Source organism: Rana temporaria, chromosome 8, assembly GCF_905171775.1.
Source record: "Rana temporaria chromosome 8, aRanTem1.1, whole genome shotgun sequence".
Lineage (NCBI taxonomy): Eukaryota > Metazoa > Chordata > Amphibia > Anura > Ranidae > Rana > Rana temporaria.
Window position 1 is genome coordinate 52,707,023 of NC_053496.1, and position 22,575 is coordinate 52,729,597.

Consider the following 22,575-nt stretch of genomic DNA (forward strand, 5'->3'; position numbering starts at 1 on the left):
TACGTGTGCCCCTGGTATGAGATACAGACACATACGTGTGCCCCTGGAATAAGATGCACACACATACGTGTGCCCCTGGTATGAGATACAGACACATACGTGTGCCCCTGGAATAAGATACAGACACATACGTGTGCCCCTGGTATGAGATACAGACACATACGTGTGCCCCTGGAATAAGATACAGACACATACGTGTGACCCTGGTATAAGATACAGACACATACGTGTGCCCCTGGAATAAGATACAGACACATACGCGTGACCCTGGTATAAGATACACACACATACGTGTGCCCCTGGTATGAGATACAGACACATACGTGTGCCCCTGGAATAAGATACGGACACATACATGTGCCCCTGGAATAAGATACAGACACATAAGTTTGACCCTGGTATAAGATACAGACACATACGTGTGCCCCTGGTATGAGATACAGACACATACGTGTGCCCCTGGAATAAGATGCACACACATACGTGTGCCCCTGGTATGAGATACAGACACATACGTGTGCCCCTGGAATAAGATACAGACACATACGTGTGCCCCTGGTATGAGATACAGACACATACGTGTGCCCCTGGAATAAGATACAGACACATACGTGCGACCCTGGTATAAGATACAGACACATACGTGTGCCCCTGGAATAAGATACAGACACATACGTGTGACCCTGGTATAAGATACACACACATACGTGTGCCCCTGGAATAAGATACAGACACATACATGTGCCCCTGGAATAAGATACAGACACATACGTGTGCCCCTGGAATAAGATACAGACACATACGTGTGCCCCTGGAATAAGATACAGACACATACATGTGCCCCTGGTATAAGATACAGACACATACGTGTGCCCCTGGAATAAGATACAGACACATACGTGTGACCCTGGTATAAGATACACACACACATACGTGTGCCCCTGGAATAAGATACAGACACATACATGTGCCCCTGGTATAAGATACAGACACATACGTGTGCCCCTGGTATAAGATACAGACACATACGTGTGCCCCTGGAATAAGATACAGACACATACGTGTGACCCTGGTATAAGATACAGACGTGTGCCCCTGGAATAAGATACAGACGTGTGCCCCTGGAATAAGATACAGACACATACGTGTGCCCCTGGAATAAGATACAGACACATACGTGTGCCCCTGGAATAAGATACAGACGTGTGCCCCTGGAATAAGATACAGACACATACGTGTGCCCCTGGTATAAGATACAGACACATACGTGTGCCCCTGGTAAGAGATACAGACACATACGTGTGCCCCTGGAATAAGATACAGACACATACGTGTGCCCCTGGTATAAGATACAGACACATACGTGTGCCCCTGGAATAAGATACAGACACATACGTGTGACCCTGGTATAAGATACACACACATACGTGTGCCCCTGGTATGAGATACAGACACATACGTGTGCCCCTGGAATAAGATACGGACACATACATGTGCCCCTGGAATAAGATACAGACACATACGTGTGCCCCTGGTATGAGATACAGACACATACGTGTGCCCCTGGAATAAGATACAGACACATACATGTGCCCCTGGAATAAGATACAGACACATACGTGTGACCCTGGTATAAGATACAGACACATACGTGTGCCCCTGGAATAAGATACAGACACATACGTGTGACCCTGGTATAAGATACACACACATACGTGTGCCCCTGGAATAAGATACAGACACATACGTGTGACCCTGGTATAAGATACACACACATACGTGTGCCCCTGGAATAAGATACAGACACATACGTGTGACCCTGGAATAAGATACAGACACATACGTGTGCCCCTGGTATAAGATACAGACACATACGTGTGCCCCTGGTATAAGATACACACACATACGTGTGCCCCTGGAATAAGATACAGACACATACGTGTGCCCCTGGTATAAGATACAGACACATACGTGTGCCCCTGGAATAAGATACAGACACATACGTTTGACCCTGGAATAAGATACAGACACATACGTTTTCCCCTGGTATAAGATACAGACACATACGTGTGCCCCTGGAATAAGATACAGACACATACGTTTGACCCTGGTATGAGATACAGACACATACGTGTGCCCCTGGAATAAGATACAGACACATACGTGTGCCCCTGGTATAAGATACAGACACATACGTGTGCCCCTGGAATAAGATGCACACACATACGTGTGCCCCTGGTATGAGATACAGACACATACGTGTGCCCCTGGAATAAGATGCACACACATACGTGTGCCCCTGGTATGAGATACAGACACATACGTGTGCCCCTGGTATGAGATACAGACACATACGTGTGCCCCTGGAATAAGATACAGACACATACATGTGCCCCTGGAATAAGATACAGACACATACGTGTGACCCTGGTATAAGATACAGACACATACGTGTGCCCCTGGAATAAGATACAGACACATACGTGTGACCCTGGTATAAGATACACACACATACGTGTGCCCCTGGAATAAGATACAGACACATACGTGTGCCCCTGGAATAAGATACAGACACATACGTGTGACCCTGGAATAAGATACAGACACATACGTGTGCCCCTGGTATAAGATACAGACACATACGTGTGCCCCTGGAATAAGATACAGACACATACGTGTGACCCTGGAATAAGATACAGACACATACGTGTGCCCCTGGAATAAGATACAGACACATACGTGTGCCCCTGGAATAAGATACAGACACATACGTGTGCCCCTGGAATAAGATACAGACACATACGTTTTCCCCTGGTATAAGATACAGACACATACGTGTGCCCCTGGAATAAGATACAGACACATACGTTTGACCCTGGTATGAGATACAGACACATACGTGTGCCCCTGGAATAAGATACACACACATACGTGTGCCCCTGGAATAAGATACAGACACATACGTGTGCCCCTGGTATAAGATACAGACACATACGTGGAATAAGATGCACATACATACTATGTGTCGGGCGGCGTGATGCGTTGTTTACTTTTTAACTTTATTGAAATGTTACAAATGACACAATGTCCTTCCTGTGTATGCGGTGAGTTGTATCGGGCAGATTCACACCAGAATGTGGTCCAGGAATGTGCGTTTCCACGTATTTCCCACACAGGAACGCGCTGCCCTTGCCTGACACACGTCATTAGTTGCTGACAGGAAACATGGCATGTGTGGCACTGCAGTATGGGGTATTAGTACCACCTGCGCTGTTTGTGTGTTCCCCTGCGTTGGGCATCCTATTGAAATGAATGGGAGAACCACATGTGTCCTCCTGGGGTGAGCCGCCCTAAAAATCACACACACCTCTTCTATTACATTGATATGAGGGGGTGTGGTCCTGGGTCCTGTCTAGGATGTCAGTCCTGCAATGCCTTCTGGGACTTGTAGTTCTCCAACACCTGGGTGATGAGGCTCCACCCCTGTATGGAGGATGGGCGGACTCCTCTGAAAGAATAAATAAACAGCCAGTGACGTTTACAATGACAGGTGGACCACAGAGCTTACAATCTAATAGCACAGCACCGGGACGTCCAATCATAGTAATGATGGGAGAAGCCCGTCGTGTCCTCCGTACACCATCATCACCCGGAGTCTGAGGGACTACAAGTCCCAGCAATCATCACACTATCTCCCCGGCCTACCGCCCAATGATAGCAGGAGAGGACACCGAGCACCGGACACCCCCTCCCCCACCACCGATCTACAACAACCGGGAACACCGGAGACATCAGATCCATGGGGGGACAAAGGAGGAAATCAGCACCTGTCACCCCGCCCCTCCCCCGACATCTTACCGCAGGGTGGGCCCCACACAGGCCGTGTCCGTGCTCTCTATCTCCTGCAGGATCCTCTCGTGCTCGGTGACGCTCTCACCCTCCGCCATCTTGCTGGGATCCGGGCGGCCCGGGCCGGGGACAGACTGCTGGTACAGCGGGGAAATGAGAGCGATACCGGCCACGGGACGCTAGAGGGCGCTCCGGGGACATCCTCCTATTCCCAGTGCAGGAAACACACATACAGGTGATAGACCGGGAGAGGGAGACAGGAGACCCAGAGAGAGAGAGAGTCATCATCACTCATCCACCTCACTTTTAATCATCATCACCTACCTACCTCACTCATCATCATCACCTACCTCGCTCTTCTTCATTATCACTCACCTCACTCATCATCCTTCCCACACATCACTCCTCATCACCCCCTCATCAAAACCTACCTCACTCCTCTCATCATCACTCACCTCACTCATCATCTTCTCTCCTACCTCAGCTCATTCCTTATCATCATCCATCACCTCACCCTCTCCTCATCTCTCACTTCATTCCCCATCTTATCTTATCTCTATCCTCATCCCCCGCTTCCTGTCATCTCATCCCCCGCTTCCTCGCTTCCTGTCATCTCATCCCTCGCTTCCTGTCATCCTATCCTCATCCCTTGCTTCCTGTCATCTCATCCCCCGCTTCCTGTCATCTCATCCCTCGCTTCCTGTCATCTCATCCCTCGCTTCCTGTCATCTCATCCCTCGCTTCCTGTCATCCTATCCTCATCCCTCGCTTCCTGTCATCTCATCCCTCGCTTCCTGTCATCCTATCCTCATCCCTTGCTTCCTGTCATCTCATCCCCCGCTTCCTGTCATCTCATCCCTCGCTTCCTGTCATCTCATCCCTCGCTTCCTGTCATCTCATCCCTCGCTTCCTGTCATCCTATCCTCATCCCTCGCTTCCTGTCATCTCATCCCTCGCTTCCTGTCATCCTATCCTCATCCCCCGCTTCCTGTCATCTCATCCCCCCGCTTCCTGTCATCCTATCCTCATCCCTCGCTTCCTGTCATCCTATCCTCATCCCCCGCTTCCTGTCATCTCATCCCCCCGCTTCCTGTCATCCTATCCTCATCCCTCGCTTCCTGTCATCTCATCCCCCCGCTTCCTGTCATCCTATCCTCATCCCCCGCTTCCTGTCATCTCATCCCTCGCTTCCTGTCATCCTATCCTCATCCCTCGCTTCCTGTCATCTCATCCCCCGCTTCCTGTCATCTCATCCCCCGCTTCCTGTCATCTCATCCCTCGCTTCCTGTCATCTCATCCCTCGCTTCCTGTCATCTCATCCCTCGCTTCCTGTCATCCTATCCTCATCCCTCGCTTCCTGTCATCTCATCCCTCGCTTCCTGTCATCCTATCCTCATCCCTTGCTTCCTGTCATCTCATCCCTCACTTCCTGTCATCTCATCCCTCGCTTCCTATCCTCATCCCCCGCTTCCTGTCATCTCATCCCTCACTTCCTGTCATCTCATCCCTCACTTCCTGTCATCTCATCCCTCACTTCCTGTCATCTCATCCCCTGCTTCCTGTCATCTCATCCCCTGCTTCCTGTCATCTCATCCCCTGCTTCCTGTCATCTCATCCCTCGCTTCCTATCCTCATCCCTTACTTCCTGTCATCCCATCCCTCACTTCCTGTCATCTCATCCCTCACTTCCTGTCATCTCATCCCTCACTTCCTGTCATCTCATCCCTCGCTTCCTGTCATCTCATCTCATCCCTCGCTTCCTGTCATCTCATCTCATCCCTCGCTTCCTGTCATCTCATCCCTCGCTTCCTGTCATCTCATCCCCTGCTTCCTGTCATCTCATCCCCTGCTTCCTGTCATCTCATCCCCTGCTTCCTGTCATCTCATCCCCTGCTTCCTGTCATCTCATCCCCTGCTTCCTGTCATCTCATCCCTCGCTTCCTGTCATCTCATCCCTCGCTTCCTGTCATCTCATCCCTCGCTTCCTGTCATCTCATCTCATCCCTCGCTTCCTGTCATCTCATCCCTCGCTTCCTGTCATCTCATCCCTCGCTTCCTGTCATCTCATCCCTCGCTTCCTGTCATCTCATCCCTCGCTTCCTGTCATCTCATCCCCTGCTTCCTGTCATCTCATCCCCTGCTTCCTGTCATCTCATCCCCTGCTTCCTGTCATCTCATCCCTCGCTTCCTGTCATCTCATCCCTCGCTTCCTGTCATCTCATCCCTCGCTTCCTGTCATCTCATCCCTCGCTTCCTGTCATCTCATCTCATCCCTCGCTTCCTGTCATCTCATCCCTCGCTTTCTGTCATCTCATCCCTCGCTTTCTGTCATCTCATCCCTCGCTTCCTGTCATCTCATCCCTCGCTTCCTGTCATTCCTATCCTCATCCCTCGCTTCCTGTCATTCCTATCCTCATCCCTCGCTTCCTGTCATCTCATCCTCCTCCCTCACTTGCTATCGTCTCATCCTCCTCCCTCACTTGCTATCGTCTCATCCTCCTCCCTCACTTGCTATCGTCTCATCCTCAGCCCTGTGCACAAAACAACACACATCTAGATGTCACTTTTATTTTTATACAGTTGACCTTAAAAGTTTGCATACCCTGGCAGAATCTGTGAAAATTTGGCATTAATATTGAAAATATGACTGATCATGGCAAAATACTGTTCTTTATTTAAGGATAGAGATCACATGAAGCCATTTATTATAACATAGTTTTTTGGATTTTTTTTTAAATCACAATGATAACAGAAATCACCCAAATGGCCCTGATCCCTGGAATGTTTGGCCTTGGTACAGACACAGAAGATGGCACACACAGGTTAAAATGGCAATTAAAGGTTAATTTCCAACTTTATTTCAAAATTAATGTCTGTGTATAAATAAGTCAATGAGTTTGTTAGCTCCCACATGGATGCCCTAAGCAGGCTAGACACAGAGCCATGAGGAGGTAGAAAAGAACAGTCAAAAGACCTGTGTAACAAGGTAATGAAACCTTACAAAAATGGAAAATGATATAAAAAGATATCAAAAGCATTGAATATGCCAGTCAGTGCTGTTCAAAGTGGAGTTCCTACTAAAATAAAAATATTAAAAGTCAGCAGCTACAAATACTGCAGCTGCTGACTATTAATAATCGGACACTTACCTGTCCCAGGGTCCACCGATGCGAGGGAATGAAGCCCCACTGGTCTACCCCCTCCTCTCCGTGGCACCGGCATTACTATGGATATTTTTAAGTACCAAAGTTTGGCGCCATTCCACGAGTGTGCGCAATTTTAAAGCGTGACGTGTTAGGTATTTATTTACTCGGCGTAACATCATCTTTCACATTATACAAACAAATTGGGCTAACTAGTGTTTTTTTTTTTAATTATTATTAATTAATTAAACAGTTCAACCCCCCCCCAAAAAAAAGAATTTTAAAAACGACCGCAATTTTTCCCCCCCTAGGGTCTCTAAAAATACAAATATAATGTTTGGGGGTTATGAGTAATTTTTGAGCAAAAAAATAAACAAAAATTATGATTTTTACATGTAGGAGAGGAGTATCAGAATGGGCCCGCTATGGAAGTGGTTAAAACATTTTCTCTCCATTACTTTTCTGGAGACAATCCAAAATTTGGGATTTTTTTTTTATTTCATTATTAACCACCTCAATACTGGGCACTTTCACCCCCTTCCTGCCCAGGCTATTTTTGTGTAAATGTGACGGCAGGGGAGGGGTTAACACTAGGGGCGATCAAGGGGTTAAATGTGTTCCCTATTGAGTGATTCTAACTGTAGGGGGAGGGGACTGACTGGTGGAGGTGGCCGATCATTGTCCCTATGAACAAGGGACACACCCTTGGCCTCTCCCTGGCAAGACGTGGATCTGTGTGTTTACACACACAGATCCACAGTCCTGCTCAGTTACTGGGCAATCGCGGGTTCCCGGCGGGTACGCGCATCAGCTCCCCAGTGATGCGTCGGGTGCGTGCGCCCCCTAGTGGCTCGGGAAGGCGAAGACGTTGACGGCGGCCGGTAGGCTAGTGGTTAATGATAAGGTAAACAGCAAAAATATAATAGAGGGTGAATCTGCCTAAGAGGGACAGAGGTAGCAATAAACACCTGACGGGTAATCTAATGAATGGTCCTAAGCCGCAACAAAAATGTCCACTCATAATATTAAAAAACACATACCGTATATACTCGAGTATAAACCAAGTTTTTTCAGCACATTTTTTTGTGCTGAAAATGCCCCCTCGGCTTATAGTCGAGTCAGCTTTTTGCGCCTGATCTTCCGGACTTTGGGGACTTGGTACCGGCTGGCCGTAGGTCCCCTGGACCCCAAGCTTGGCACACATATAGCCCAACTCTTCCTCTACAAGTGTGCCAAGTTTGTTTTCTGGGGGACCTACCATATGGCTGAGAGTGCTGACCAGAGTGTTCTGGCGGGGGGCTGTCCCTCTATCAGAACACAAAAGAACAGCAGAAGAGATCGCTGCACTAATGTTGGACAAAAAACTAGTGCTGTATACTAGGCTTTAGGCTCGGTTTCCACTATAGTGACCTTAAAGTAGTTGTAAACCCGTTTTTTAACTTTTTGCTACAGGGAAGCCTATATTCAGGCTTACCTGTAGCTAGCCTGGATATCTCCTAATCCTGCATGGTTTAGGAGATATCCCCCTGTGTCTGCATGTGCCAAAGTGATCGGTACATGCGCACTGAAGCAATGGCACGTCGTGCCGCTGCTTCAGTTAGCTGTGTCGTTAACGGCGGCTCCCACGCGCATGCGCGGGAGTGACAACATCGTGGCTCCGGCCAATCACATCGCTGGAGCCTCGATATCCGGAAGCAAGCTCCGGGAGAGATGTCCGCGGCCAGAGGGGGGGTCAAGGATGGCTGCGGGGGCTTCGATCTAAGGTAAGTAATACATAATGAGCTAGTATGCTATGCATACTAGCTTATTATGCCTTTGTCTTGCAGGTTTTAAAAAGATAAAAAAAATTACGGGGTTTACAACCACTTTAAAGTCGTGCAATTTTTTGGCGTGATTTTTGCCGCAATTTTGACCCAACTTGAAACAATGCCTGTGTGTTCTTGAGGTCTATAAACCTCAAGTCGCATCAAAGTGGGACCAAAGTAGTGCAGGGACTACTTTAAAGTCACACAGAGATGAATGGTAGAAAACAAATTCTCCTGCGCACGAGAGGATAATCCAAAAGTCAATTGCCCATAAGGATGATACCAACAACGGTGCCACTGGCCTTGCTGCCCTTCATGGATGGGGATATCCTAGTGGCAAACAAGAGAAAAGAAAACAAAGGCGCACCAGCCTAGTGTATTACCGTTAAAAGATTTTAATAAAATTAAGATATATATACAAGGTCTACTCACAAGTGTAGTAGAAAGAATCGCAGTAAAGCTTAATCGACATAAGCTGCAGTAAGAAGACCTCGAACCACACTCCGATCAGTCATGGAGAAAGTGAAGGAGGTCACCGCTGGATGACACGTTTCGAAGCTCTAAGCCTCTTCATCAGAGCCCAGCAGCAGTTTATTCAAATCTTTTATCGGTAATACACTAGGCTGGTGCGCCTTTGTTTTCTTTTCTCAGAAATGAATGGTACTCATTGGAAATCATGGGGTGCGACTTGTCATGCGACTTTGCAGTTCCAAGTCACATAACAAGTCGCACTATTGGAAATCGAGCCTTACTGTCCCTTGCCTGCCCCTTTCATTCATTGAATTTCAGTTCTTTCAATCGTGGAAGCTCTGCATTATTTTGTGCCATATAATCTTTACTTTAGAAAGAAACACATATTTCCTACCATAGAATGCATTAAGGTTAAAAAAAAAAAACTTACAGCTTAAAGTAATATTAAAGGCTCGGGTTTAACAAAAAATGAATAATACTAATACTTACCTGGTCTGTGCAGGTAATGGAATTGCACAGAGCATCCCCGATCCTCCTCTTCTAGGGTCCATCGCCAGCGCTCCTGGCCCCTTCCCTCTGCCGAGTGCCCCCAGAGCAAGCCACTTGCTCTGGGGGCACTCATGTATGCTTTGCTCCCGTGCCCCGCTCTATGTGTCTATAAGGCACAAAGGGCCAGATTCACAGTGAGAGTACGCCGGCGTATCTACTGATACACCGGCGTACTTTCAAATTTGCCGCGTCGTATCTTTAGTTTGAATCCTGAAAACAAGATACGACGGCTTCTGGCTTCGATCCGACAGGCGTACGGCTTCGTACGCCTTCGGATCGTAGGTGCAATACTTCGGCGCCCGCTGGGTGGAGTTTGCGTCGTTTTCCGCAGATTTTTTTCGGGTATGCTAATTAGCTTTTTCCGTCGATCCACGAAGGTACGTGCGGCCGTCGCATTCTCTTACGTCGTCGCTAGTCGGCTTTTCCCGGCGTATAGTTAAAGCTGCTATTTCGTGGCGTATAGATAGACTTGCCATGTTAAAGTATGGTCGTCGTTCCCGCGTCGAATTTTGAATTTTTTTTTCTTTTGCGTAAGTCGTCCGTAATTAGGAAAGGACGTAACTCGCGTCTACGCTCAAAAAATGAGGTTGGTGCAACGTCATTTCGTGCAAAGCACGGCGGGAAATTTCGAAACGGAGCATGCGCATGGGGCAGCACAGTGGTGCAGTGAGTAGCACTTTCGCCTAGCAGCAAAAGGGTCGCTGGTTCGAATCCCGACCACGACACCATCTGCTTGGAGTTTGCATGTTCTCCCTGTGCATGCGTGGGTTTCCTCCGGGTGCTCCGGTTCACTCCCACACTCCAAAGACATGCTGGTAGGTAAATTGGATCTTGTCCAAATTGGCCCAGTATATATATGTATATCTGTGTGTATGACTGTGTGTCCCAAGCATGTCACGATCCTATGGGGTAAATTGACCGCACCAGCCAAGCAGACTCTGGCTGGAAAAAGCGCCCAGAGGCGATTCAGTTCGCATGAGTTGCGCTATACAAGTCATTCATTCATTCAGTCGGCGCGGGGACACGCTTCATTTAAATGAATCACGCCCCCTACCCGCCCAATTTGAAATACGCGCCGAGAAATACACTACGCCGCCGTAACTTACGGCGCGAAATCTTCCTGGATTCGAAATTCCGCCAGGTAAGATACGGCGGCGTAGCGTATCTCAGATACGCTGCGCCAGGGCAATTCTTTGTGAATCTGGCCCAAAGAGCGTAACTCAGCCCTGCCGCCCGCTCGCTCCGCACTGGCTGTGATTGACAGCAGTGGAAGCCAATGTCTCAGCCAATGAGGAAAAAGCGACCGGGGAGAGCTGAGAATCTTGTTCACAGCGCTGGATTGGGATCATATTGCCTAAACACTCGCTTGGTTGCAGCCACAATAATTGCTAATGCTGTTCCAATGCCATTGTGTTTTATGATTGATGTTCAGTGTTGCAGAAAATTGAAATACTTTCTCAATATGATTATTATTATTATAGATAGGACAAAAACCTGGACAAAGATCAGCAGACATTGTGACACTGGCTGGGTGAGTCACACCTGGGAAAGGCCATGTACAGAAGACATGGCACGCCCAGTAAGACAATAACAGGACATTATAACAGAAAGTAAAGCTAGAGTCTTCCCTTTATTCTGTAACCTGCACTAGAATTATAGAAGGGGCCTATTGATTGCTATAAGCAGCATACGTGGTTCTTTCCAGGACTTTCAAGAGGCTCACTAAACAGGGCATACACATTCACTGCATGGTGTAGAATGAACCACTTCAGCCCCGGCAGAATTTCCCCCCTTCCTGACCAGAGCACATTTTTTTTTACGATTTGGCACTGCGTTGTTTTCACTGACAATTGCGCGGTCGTGCAACGTGGCTCCCAAACAAAATTGATCAACTTTTTCCCCCACAAATAGAGCTTTCTTTTGGTGGTATTTGATCACCTCTGTGGTTTTTATTTTTTGCGCTAAAAAAAAAAAAATAGAGCAACAATTTTGAAAAAAAAGCTATATTTTTTTAATTTTTGCTATAATAAATATCCCCCAAAAATATATAAAAAACATTTTTTTCCTCAGTTTAGGTCGATACGTATTCTTCTACATATTTTTGGTAAAAAGCGTTTATTGATTGGTTTGCGCACAAGTTATAGCGTCTACAATATAAGGGTAGTTTTATGGCATTTTTATTAATAATTTTTTTTTTTACTAGTAATGGCGTCAGTCAGCGATTTTTTTTTTATCGTAACTGCGACATTACGGCAGACACATCGGACACTTTTGCTGCTATTTTAGGACCATTCACATTTACACAGCGATCCGTGCTATAAAAATGCACTTATTACTGTGTAATTGTGACGGGCAGTGAAGGGGTTAACCTGGAGGGGGCGCTGAAGGGGTTAAAGGGGTTGTAAAGACAAAAATATTTCCCTCTTAAATTAAAGTCTGACAGTAGCTGATAAAGTAAAAAGTAATGTTTAGCATTATAACTAGTTTGATACCTGTTGAAATTGAGCTGTTTTATTCACCTCCGTCACTCCTGAATCATTATTCTCACTGACTTCCTGGTTTGCGGTGCGCATTCATTCTTGCTACATCACGGCCTAATGGGAACTACAGTTCCCATTAGGCTTAGCCTCCATGCCTGTGAGGGATAAGAGAGCATCTTCACGCAGGGCTGTAGTCATAGGGAGGGGGTGAGCACATTCTGCTTTCCACCATGCAGAACGGCTCAGATGCTGGTGGAAAGCAAGAAGAGGAGAGACAGGAAATGGCATTTTCAAACCTGGATTACTGTATTTTGGAGGTCAAAAGGAAAAACGAGGTAAGTGATATTTAAATGCTCTAGCTTACAGCAATCAATTGATCTAATAAAAAACGAACCTTTAGTGTTCCATTAAGTGTGTCCTAGGGATGTGTTCTAACTGTAGGGGGCGTGGCTATGTGTGTCAGGACACTGATCACTGCTCCCGATTACATGAAGCTGTGATCAGTGTCCTGTTACTAGGAAGACGGGTAAAATTACTTGTTTACATCGGCATTTCCCCGTTCTTCCTCTCTGTGAGACGTTCACCGGTATCCCCGTGGACCCGCGATCACACTCACGGAGCTTGCGGCGGGTGGGTGCGCCCTCAATGCCACGTCTTAAAGGCGACGTACAGGTACATTGATATGCCTGTACGTGCCATTCTGGCAACATATATCGGCGTGAGCCGGTCGGCATGTGGTTAAATTCCTTGCCATACTCGCAAGCATTCACAACTTTCTTTCTGAGGAACTTAGAGAGCTTGTTTGATCTTGGCATGATGATGCCACACACATCAATAGAAAAGAGAACACCAGACCCTAGATATCAGTTTTAAACAAGACAGGAACGGGATATATAATCATTGGAAGTCCCGATTCTAATGCCCCCATTTGGTTCTGAGAGGACATTGATTGCACAGTGCACTCACCTGGAGCTGCAGTTCCCCCTCTCTAGCCAATGATCATCCTCCTTATATCACCGGCTTCCTGTTCTGTCCATTTATAAATTTGCAACCATGTTTCTGAATAGTCTTGTATACTCGCCAACTATGCCCTTACTGATAGTAGAGTATTGTCTGCATTTATCTGTTACTTATTACGTGTACTTTGAATTGTAACATTTCAATAAAAACGTATTGAAATTAAAAATGAATACACCATGGTAATTTACTGTGACATTTTTTTCAAGTATATCACCTTTATCTGTAGGCACTGTTTGGATGAAAATCGAATATTTTATCTGTTTAAAGTGGAAGTAAACCCTCCTATCGTTTTCAGCCAAGGAAGCGGCCATCTTGACCTCTGTTTAATCTGCAACTGCCATGATGCTGTACATGTGACCTGTTATGAAACCAGCCATTGGATGGCTTGGCAGTTTGGTTGAGAGCACAAACAATGTGACAGCTAGCATTTCCGGCATGCCGGGAATGTTAACTGTTTTTGTAACTTTCAAATTGAAGGGTTTACTTCCACTTTAAATATTTAAAATAACATTTTTCATGGGGTGTACTTAGTTTTTTTTTCACATGACTATGTAGCACACCTAGGGTTGCCACCTCATCCCTTTAAAACAGAACACATATGAATTACACAGGTTCTGAGGCTAATTTAATTTAGATAAGGCTCCACTTGTGTTCAATTACCACCTTAATCAGCCACAGAACCTGTGTAATTCATATGTGTTCTGTTTTAAAGGGATGAGGTGGCAACCCTAAGCACACCCCACGTAGGAGCTGCAAATGAACATGGATGCCCCCCCACTTCTATATATACACAGACTCCTCTTCAACCTTCCTCTTGCACACTCTTGGCCTCTCTCTTGCTCAGCCTCTGTTGCCTTACGTCTGGGGGGGACTTGACAGACTCCTTGTCAGTTTAGTAGCGGCCCATTACAGACAGGAACTCACAGTCCCTTAACAGTAGCACATGTGGAGTGACACAGCATGTAACTTTCCCTTCTTCCTTTTTGTCACCGATCCCAACACCGCCTCGTCAGGCAATACCAGCCCACCTGGCAGTAGCTGCTTCTCTACACCAGTCCACCCGACTGACTCTTCACCAGCCCACCCGGCTGACTCTGTGAAGATCTCTCAGGGGAAAGGCAGAAGACATATGCTGTGTAAACACAATCGGAAACAATTCCGACAAGTAAAAGTCCGATGTGAGCTTTTGGTCGGAAATTCCAACCGTGTTTTTGCTCCATCTGACTTTTTCTGTCGGAATTTCCGCCAAGAAAAATGTGAGAGCTGGTTCTCAAATTTTCCAACAAGAAAAGTTTTTGGAGGAAATTCCGATCGTCTGTATGCAATTCCGACGCACCAAAGACCACGCATGCTCGGAATCAAGTCGACACATGCTCGGAAGCATTGAACTTAATTTTTCTCGGCTCGTCGTAGTGCTGTACGTCACCGTGTTCTGAATGGTCAGAAATTGGTGTGACCGTGTGTACGCAAGACAAGTTTGAACCAAGATTCCGTCAGAAAAAAATCCATGGTTTTCTTGTCGGATTTTCTGATCGTCTGTACGTGGCATTAAGCCCACTGCTGTCTTCGTGGGGGACTGGCTACATCTGTGTGGCAGTCTCCCCCCTTTGTTCCCAACAGTGTTGAATCACTCTGTCCTCTTTCTTGCTCCTGTGCCTCCAGGAAAGATTCCTCCCCTGTGTCTTTGACAGGATCCTTTCAGCACCTGAGCCCCATCCCATGGCAGGACAACCCCCCCAGCCTGGGGGGCACCCCTCAGGGCTACAGACAGCCTCCTCCACTCTACATCTCCATCTTCCACTTGACTGCCCCTGCTTGCATGTCCCATGTCTATTTATGGGGTAATCTCTGCCAGTGCGCTTCTGCAGATTGGCCAAGGCCCCGCAAATATTCATGGCAGCCCCTCCTAACCCCCACCCTCTAGTTCTAGAAGGCTCTCTAATAACCCTGGCGGTTCGTCCATAAAGGGCGCTGGAGCGCCGCCCCCTCTGGCTCTCACCGCCACTGAGTCTAATAACATAGATTCATGTATTGCACAAGTCTATGTTATTGTCGCCGCTGCGCTGTTCTATTCAGATGGCCGGACATGAGGCGCCGACCATCTGAATAACGGCAGCTGGTTGGCTGTACGGAAGTGCCAGCGGCTCTGATAGGCTTTACGAGTACAGCCCTCGGGTCCCCGGAAGCTTATCCTCAGAACGCATGGGGGGTGCGTTCCTTGGATAAGACTGACAGGCGTCTCAAATATAAGGTTGGCCGGTTCTGGCTACCGGTAACCTGATTGGCTGAAGCGTCATCGAGGGCAGGAAAAGACATCGAGGGTCGAGGACGTGGATGGCTGACTCCAGTAAAGGTAAGTGCCGGGCGGGGGGGGAAGGGGCACAGCAGCGACGAAGGGCACAGTGACATCAATGGGCACAGTGGCGACAATAGGCACAGTGGGGACAATAGGCACAGCGGCATAAATGGGCACAGTGGCGACAATTAAAGGGCACAGTGACATCAATGGGCACAGTGGCGACAATAGGCACAGTGGGGACAATGGGCACAGTGGGGACAATTGGCATAGCAGCATGAATGGGCACAGTGGCGGCAATTGATGGCACAGTGGCTGTGTTTGATGGCATGGCACAGTGGCTGCGTTTGATGGCACAGTGGCTGCGTTTGATGGCATGGCACAGTGGCTGTGTTTAATGGTATGGCACAGTGGTGCGAATTGATGGCACAGTGGCTGCGTTTGATGGCATGGCATAGTGACTGCATTTGATGGCATGGAACAGTGGTGCAAATTGATTTCTCAGTGGCTGCGTTTGATGGCATGGCACAGTGGTGACAATTGATGGCACAGTGGCTGCATTTGATGGGCACAGTGAGGCTGCAATTTTTTTCCCGTTTGCGCCCCCCCAAAAACTTTGAGCACCAGCCGCCACTGCCCCTGACCCAATTTAGTGGCTCAGGTTATTCCTGGCCAGAATATACCTTAGCTACTCTATCAATACTAGTAGCACACACTAGAGGGTGCTACAACTATACTGCACCTTACCCTGCATAGGGACTCTTTAAGTGATTTAGCTGAGATGTTCTAAGATCAGTCTTACCATCTTAATTGGAGATCTCAGTGGTATACACAGGACCCGTTTTCAAATACCATCTTGTAGAGTGATGCATGGTGCTCGACAAGTGGAAATAATGATGTGTGGATGGTGTGTATGGTCCTTTCCAACACGTGTATCCAATGACCTACTGTATGCTGTAAAGCCAACACTTAGTTGAATATTGTCCAGCAAATTGCTAGAAGCACTGCATCATTTCTCACACTGATTGCTTTGTCATTGTGCAGGCTATTACATTGAAACCAAGCATGAAATGACAGTGCTCAAGTCATTAAAACTAAAGAACATTACTTTTAAACCCATTTATGTGTCTGTAGTGTAATGGACACAAAACTGCCTTGTAACTCCCTATAAAGGTATGCAGCAATCTCTAGCCTGGAACATTCCTCCCCTCCATCAATTTTGTCTCACTAAGGGTAATCCTTCCTGCCGATCAATTGACCGGCGTCCGTCTGTAGCCTTGTGGGTGTCCGTCTGTGGCTTCCTTGCGCGGGGTCCGACTGCGGCTTTGGAGGTGTCCGTCTGCGGCCTCCATCCAGGTGTCCGTCTCATCCAGCGTGTCCGTCTGCGGCCTCCATCCAGGTGTCCGTCTCGTCCAGCGTGTCCGTTTGCGGCCTCCATCCAGGTGTCCGTCTCATCCAGCGTGTCCGTCTGCGGCCTCCATCCAGGTGTCCGTCTCATCCAGCGTGTCCGTCTGCGGCCTCCATCCAGGTGTCCGTCTCATCCAGCGTGTCCGTCTGCGGCCTCCATCCAGGTGTCCGTCTCATCCAGCGTGTCCGTCTGCGGCCTCCATCCAGGTGTCCGTCTCATCCAGCGTGTCCGTCTGCGGCCTCCATCCAGGTGTCCGTCTCATCCAGCGTGTCCTTCTGCGGCCTCCATCCAGGTGTCCGTCTCATCCAGCATGTCCGTCTGCGGCCTCCATCCAGGTGTTGCAAAACGCAGTGTGATCGCCAGGATTCCGGGTGGGGGGAAAAGAAGGGTCTTGCACTATTTTGGTGCGGATGCGATTAGAGCCATACAGAGAGAGGCGTTGCTAGGGGGGTGCGGGGGGTGCGGTCCGCACTGGGTGACACCCGCTAGACATGCCCAGCCTGCCCTGTCCAATCCCAGCCTGCCCTGTACCACCCCAGCCTGCTCTGTGCCACCCCAGCCTGCCCTGTATCACCCAGCCTGCCCTGTACCACCCCAGCCTGCCCTGTACCACCCCAAACAGCCCTATACCACCCCAGCCTGCCCTGTACCCCCCCAAACAGCCCTGTACCACCCCAGCCTGCCCTGTACCACCCCAACCTGCCCTGTACCACCCGGCCTGCCCTGTGCCACTACAGCCTGCCCTGTACCACCCCAGCCTGCCCTGTATCACCCAGCCTGTCCTGTACCACCCCAGCTTGCCCTGTACCACCCCAGCCTGCCCTGTACAACCCCAAACAGCCCTATACCACCCCAGCCTGCCCTGTACGCCCCCGAACAGCGCTTTACCACCCCAGCCTGCCCTGTACCACCCAGCCTGCCCGGTGCCACCACAGCCTGCCCTGTACCACCCCAAACTTTCCCATGCCACCCCAACTTGCCCTGTGCCACCCTAACTTGCCCTGTACCACCCCAATCTGCCCTCTGCCACCATAACTTGCCCTATACCACCCCAACCTGCCCAATGCCGCCCTAACTTGCCCTGTACCACCCCAACCTTTCCCATGCCACCCCAACTTGCCCTATGCCACCCTAACTTCCACTATACCACCCCAACCTGCCCTGTACCACCCTAACTTGCCCTATACCACCCCAACCTGCCCTATGCAACCCTAACTTGCCCTATACCACCCCAAACTACCCTATATCACCCCAACATGCCCTATACCACCTTAACCTGTCCTATACCACCCCACTACACCAACCTGCCACTATACCACTCTATACTACCCTAACCTGCCACTATACTGCCCTATACTATCATTTACAGGGCCTGGTTTGGGGTGCGCCCCATGCCCGTGCGCTGCCTGCTTGGTGCTGGGCAGCCTAGACAGAGGGTGGGGGTGACACCATGTTTTACCGCACCGTGTGACACCAACCCTAGTGACGCCACTGCATACAGACACTGCATCTGATGTGCACAGGAATGCGGTGCAATTCCTGTGATCGAATCACATCTGGTGTTCTGCATGCACCAGTGTGAACCCAGGCTGACCCTTTCCAAAAATGCAGCAACTGAAAAAAGCATAGATGTGAACGTTTCCCATTTGAAACCATATTAAATGGACTGTAGTGCGTTTCTGCAAAAAGCAAAAAAAGCACTAAAAACCGCAAAGGTATGAACCAGGCCTGGGAAGTCAGATTACCCCAACAGAAATAAAGGGAATTAGGAGATTTGGAGGAGGCTGAGAGCAATAGAAGGGGGTTGTAAAGGTACAATTTTTTCCCCCCCTAAATAGCTTCCTTTACCTTAGTGCAGTCCTCCTTCACTTACCTCATCCTTCCATTTTGCTTTTAAATGTCCTTATTTCTTCTGAGAAATCCTCACTTCCTGTTCTTCTGTCTGTAACTCCACACAGTAATGCGAGGCTTTCTCCCTGGTGTGGAGTGTTGTGCTCGCCCCCTCCCTTGGACTACAGGAGAGTCAGGACGCCCACTAACACACAGCTCCTTTATCTATCTGCAACGTAGAGAGCATCCTGACTCTCCAGTAGTCCAAGGGAGGGGGCGAGCACGACACTCCACACCAGGGAGAAAGTGTCGCATTACTGTGTGGAGTTACAGACAGAAGAACAGGAAGTGAGGATTTCTCAGAAGAAATAAGGACATTTAAAAGCAAAATCGAAGGATGAGGTAAGTGAAGGAGGAAGCTATTTAGGAAAAAAAAATGTACCTTTACAGCCCCTTCAAATTAACAATACATACTTGAAAAGAATATACATTTTTAAACCAGAGTTTAGTGTCACTTTAAATACTTAACCAGTTCCCGACCCCCGCATGTACATATACGTCCACAATATGGCACGTACAGGCACATGGGCGTACATGTACGTCCTTGCCTATTAGCGGGTGGGGGGTCCGATCGGGACCCCCCCCCGCTACATGCGGAGGTCGGGTCCGCTCGGGGAGCGATCCGGGACCACGGCGCGGCTATTTGTTTATAGCCGCTCCGTCGCAATCGCTCCCCGGAGCTGAAGAACGGGGAGAGCCGTATGTAAACACGGCTTCCCCGTGCTTCACTATGGCGGCGCATCGATCGCGTCATTCCCTTTATAGGGAAGACACGATCGATGACGTCATTCCTACAGCCACACCCCCCTACAGTTGTAAACACACACTAGGTGCACCCTAACTCCTACAGCGCCACCTGTGGTTAACTCCCAAACTGCAACTGTCATTTTCACAATAAAGAATGCAATTTAAATGCATTTTTTGCTGTGAAAATGACAATGGTCCCAAAAATGTGTCAAAATTGTCCGAAGTGTCCGCCATAATGTCGCAGTCACGAAAAAAATTGCTGATCGCCGCCATTAGTAGTAAAAAAAAAAAAATAATAAAAATGCAATAAAACTATCCCCTATTTTGTAAATGCTATAAATTTTGCGCAAACCAATCGATAAACGCTTATTGCGATTTTTTTTACTAAAAATAGGTAGAAGAATACGTATCGGCCTAAACTGAGGAAAAAAAATGTTTTTATATATGTTTTTGGGGGATATTTATTACAGCAAAAAGTAAAAAATATTGCATTTTTTTCAAAATTGTCGCTCTATTTTTGTTTATAGCACAAAAACTAAAAACCGCAGATGTGATCAAATACCACCAAAATAAAGCTCTATTTGTGGGGGGAAAAAGGACGCCAATTTTGTTTGGGAGCCACGTCGCACGACCGCGCAATTGTCTGTTAAAGCGACGCAGTCCCGAACTGTAAAAACACCTTGGGTCTTTAGGCTGCATATTGGTCCGGGGCTTAACTGGTTAATGCAAAAACATGTTAGATATCAGAAATTATATAAAAAAAAAGTGCTTATGTTTAATGTACCCTGTAATGGCACCCACTTTTTATTTCCTGACACTTGATCACTTTTTAATATATCATCGTTAGATGAAATTAATACATTTACATGTAGACTGTTTAATTAGATGTTCCCTGCATGGGGGGACTCATGGCCCACAGTACCGTACAATCAACACATAGATACCCTGTAAGTAAGTTATGGGGTATCCCCCTTGTCATTCTTAATATTTGTGAATATATTAGATCAATTAGGAATTTATATATGTCATTACAGAGACACATTACATGCTTGCTCCTGATGAGTGACGTCAAATCACGAAACGCGTCGAGCCAACAGATGTCATGTTCCAACATTAATCATGTGTTTTTTCATTTTTTTTTGCTTTACTGTGGATTCCATTCATTAATTATGGATTTACTATTTCAATCTGAGCTATTAGATGTCGGATTTCAATATCAATCATGTGTTACTAAATTTCTTATGAACTGTTTATGAACTATGTATTTATAATTAAAGTTTATATCTAGTACATTTCATCCTTCTTTAATGTTAACGATTAGAGGAACCTTAGATTAGCCCGTACCTAATTTTGTACATGAATTCTATTGAATAATAAATTAATAATACTGTATGTGATACTGTGGTATGGATTACCAGAATATATTCTAGATATGTTAACTACAATATTTCAACACACTATTTTGACCCACCGTGTACTTCATTTAAACCACTTCCCACCCGCCGGCCGTCATATGACGTCCTTGACTTTGAGAAGGGATATCTGAATAATGCCTGCAGTTACAGACATCATTCAGATATCGTCTTTTAGAGCCGGTGATTCCCTACACCATAAGAATGATCATAGCGGCTGGTCAGCTGCTTTATTGATCTTACGGGCGGCGAGAGGGGACATCCCCCCAACTCACCTCTGCCATCGGTGAGAGGATCCCCCTCCCCGATAGCTGACCATAGAGATTTCCGGCAGACCAGATGGTCCCTGGAGTCTCTATGATTGGTCGGAGGCCAGGTGCGATGTTATGACGTCACGCCCGGCCTCTGCATTCAAACAAATGGCGACGTCTTGGATGGGAAGGTGAGATGTTGGGTCTTGTTGACCCCATATCTCACTGTAAAGAGGACCCATCATGCTCATTCCTATTACAAGGGATGTTTAAAAGTGATCAAAAAAAAAGTGTGAAAATAGAAAAATAAAAGTAAAATTTATAATTTTTTTTTTAAATTAAAAATGTAAAGCGCCAGTGTCCCCGTGTGCTCGTACTCAGAAGCAAACACATACGTAAGTCCCGCCCAAATATGAAAACGGGGTTCAATCCACACATGTGAGGTATCGCCGCGAACGTTAGAGCGATAGCAATAATTCTAGCCATAGACTTCCTCTGTAACTCAAAACATGTAACCAGTAAAAAAAAAAAAAATTGTTGCCTATGGGTATTTTTAAGTATTTGGCGCCATTCCACGAGCGTGTGCAATTTTAAAGCGTGACATGTTAGGTATCTATTTACTTGGCGTAACATCATCTTTCACATTATGCAAAAAAATTGGGCTAACTTTACTGTTTTTTTCTTTGTTTTTTTTAAGCATGCGCAAATATCGTGCAAGATAAAAGCGACCGCCATTGTATTCTCTAGCGTGTCTGCTAAAAAAACATATATACTGTTTGATGGTTCTATGTAAATTTCTAGCAAGAAAATATGATTTTTACATGTAGGAGAGAAATGTCAGAATTGGCCTGGGTGGCAAGTGGTAAGTCTTACCCTTTTGTCTTTTCTCTGTTTAAATTATTCTAATTTTTTCCTTCTTTTAAGTTATGTGTTATTGTGACTCCTTGTGTGTCCTCCTGGCTATGTCCAATATGTGTCCCCAGGGCCACTGATAGGAGGAACCACCAGTCCTCCTGTAGGGCTTCCAGGCACACAGGGGAGCCCAAACAGCAGGAGGAATGGGTGTGGTCGGGCAGAGGTGCAATCACAGAAAGATGCCCTGTGCAGCTCTCTGCAGCTGCTGAAAGTCGGTTTCTCTCCATCCCGCTGGCTTTCAGCTGCTGCATGAAGAGACACAGACACAGGGAATCGTTCCTGTAATTGCTTCCTCCGCACCGACCCCGCTCCTTGTTCTGCCTACTTCTGATCCCCCCC

At 47.3% G+C, this 22,575-nt stretch overlaps 1 protein-coding gene across 6 annotated transcripts in view; it reads right to left on the minus strand.

The window, feature by feature from the left end:
* EXOC6 (exocyst complex component 6) overlaps positions 1-22,575 on the minus strand; it is a 369,989-nt gene that overhangs the window by 345,939 nt on the left and 1,475 nt on the right. The window contains exon 1 of one of the 6 annotated variants that reach the window (XM_040361793.1): positions 3,859-4,066. The exons of 4 other annotated variants lie outside the window; for them this stretch is intronic. In XM_040361793.1, the coding sequence (XP_040217727.1) occupies positions 3,859-3,947 (89 nt within the window). In that variant the 5' untranslated portion in view covers positions 3,948-4,066. Of the gene's footprint in view, positions 1-3,858; positions 4,067-22,575 lie in introns of those variants that run through there. One more of the 6 variants, XM_040361792.1, reaches the window with a different exon arrangement.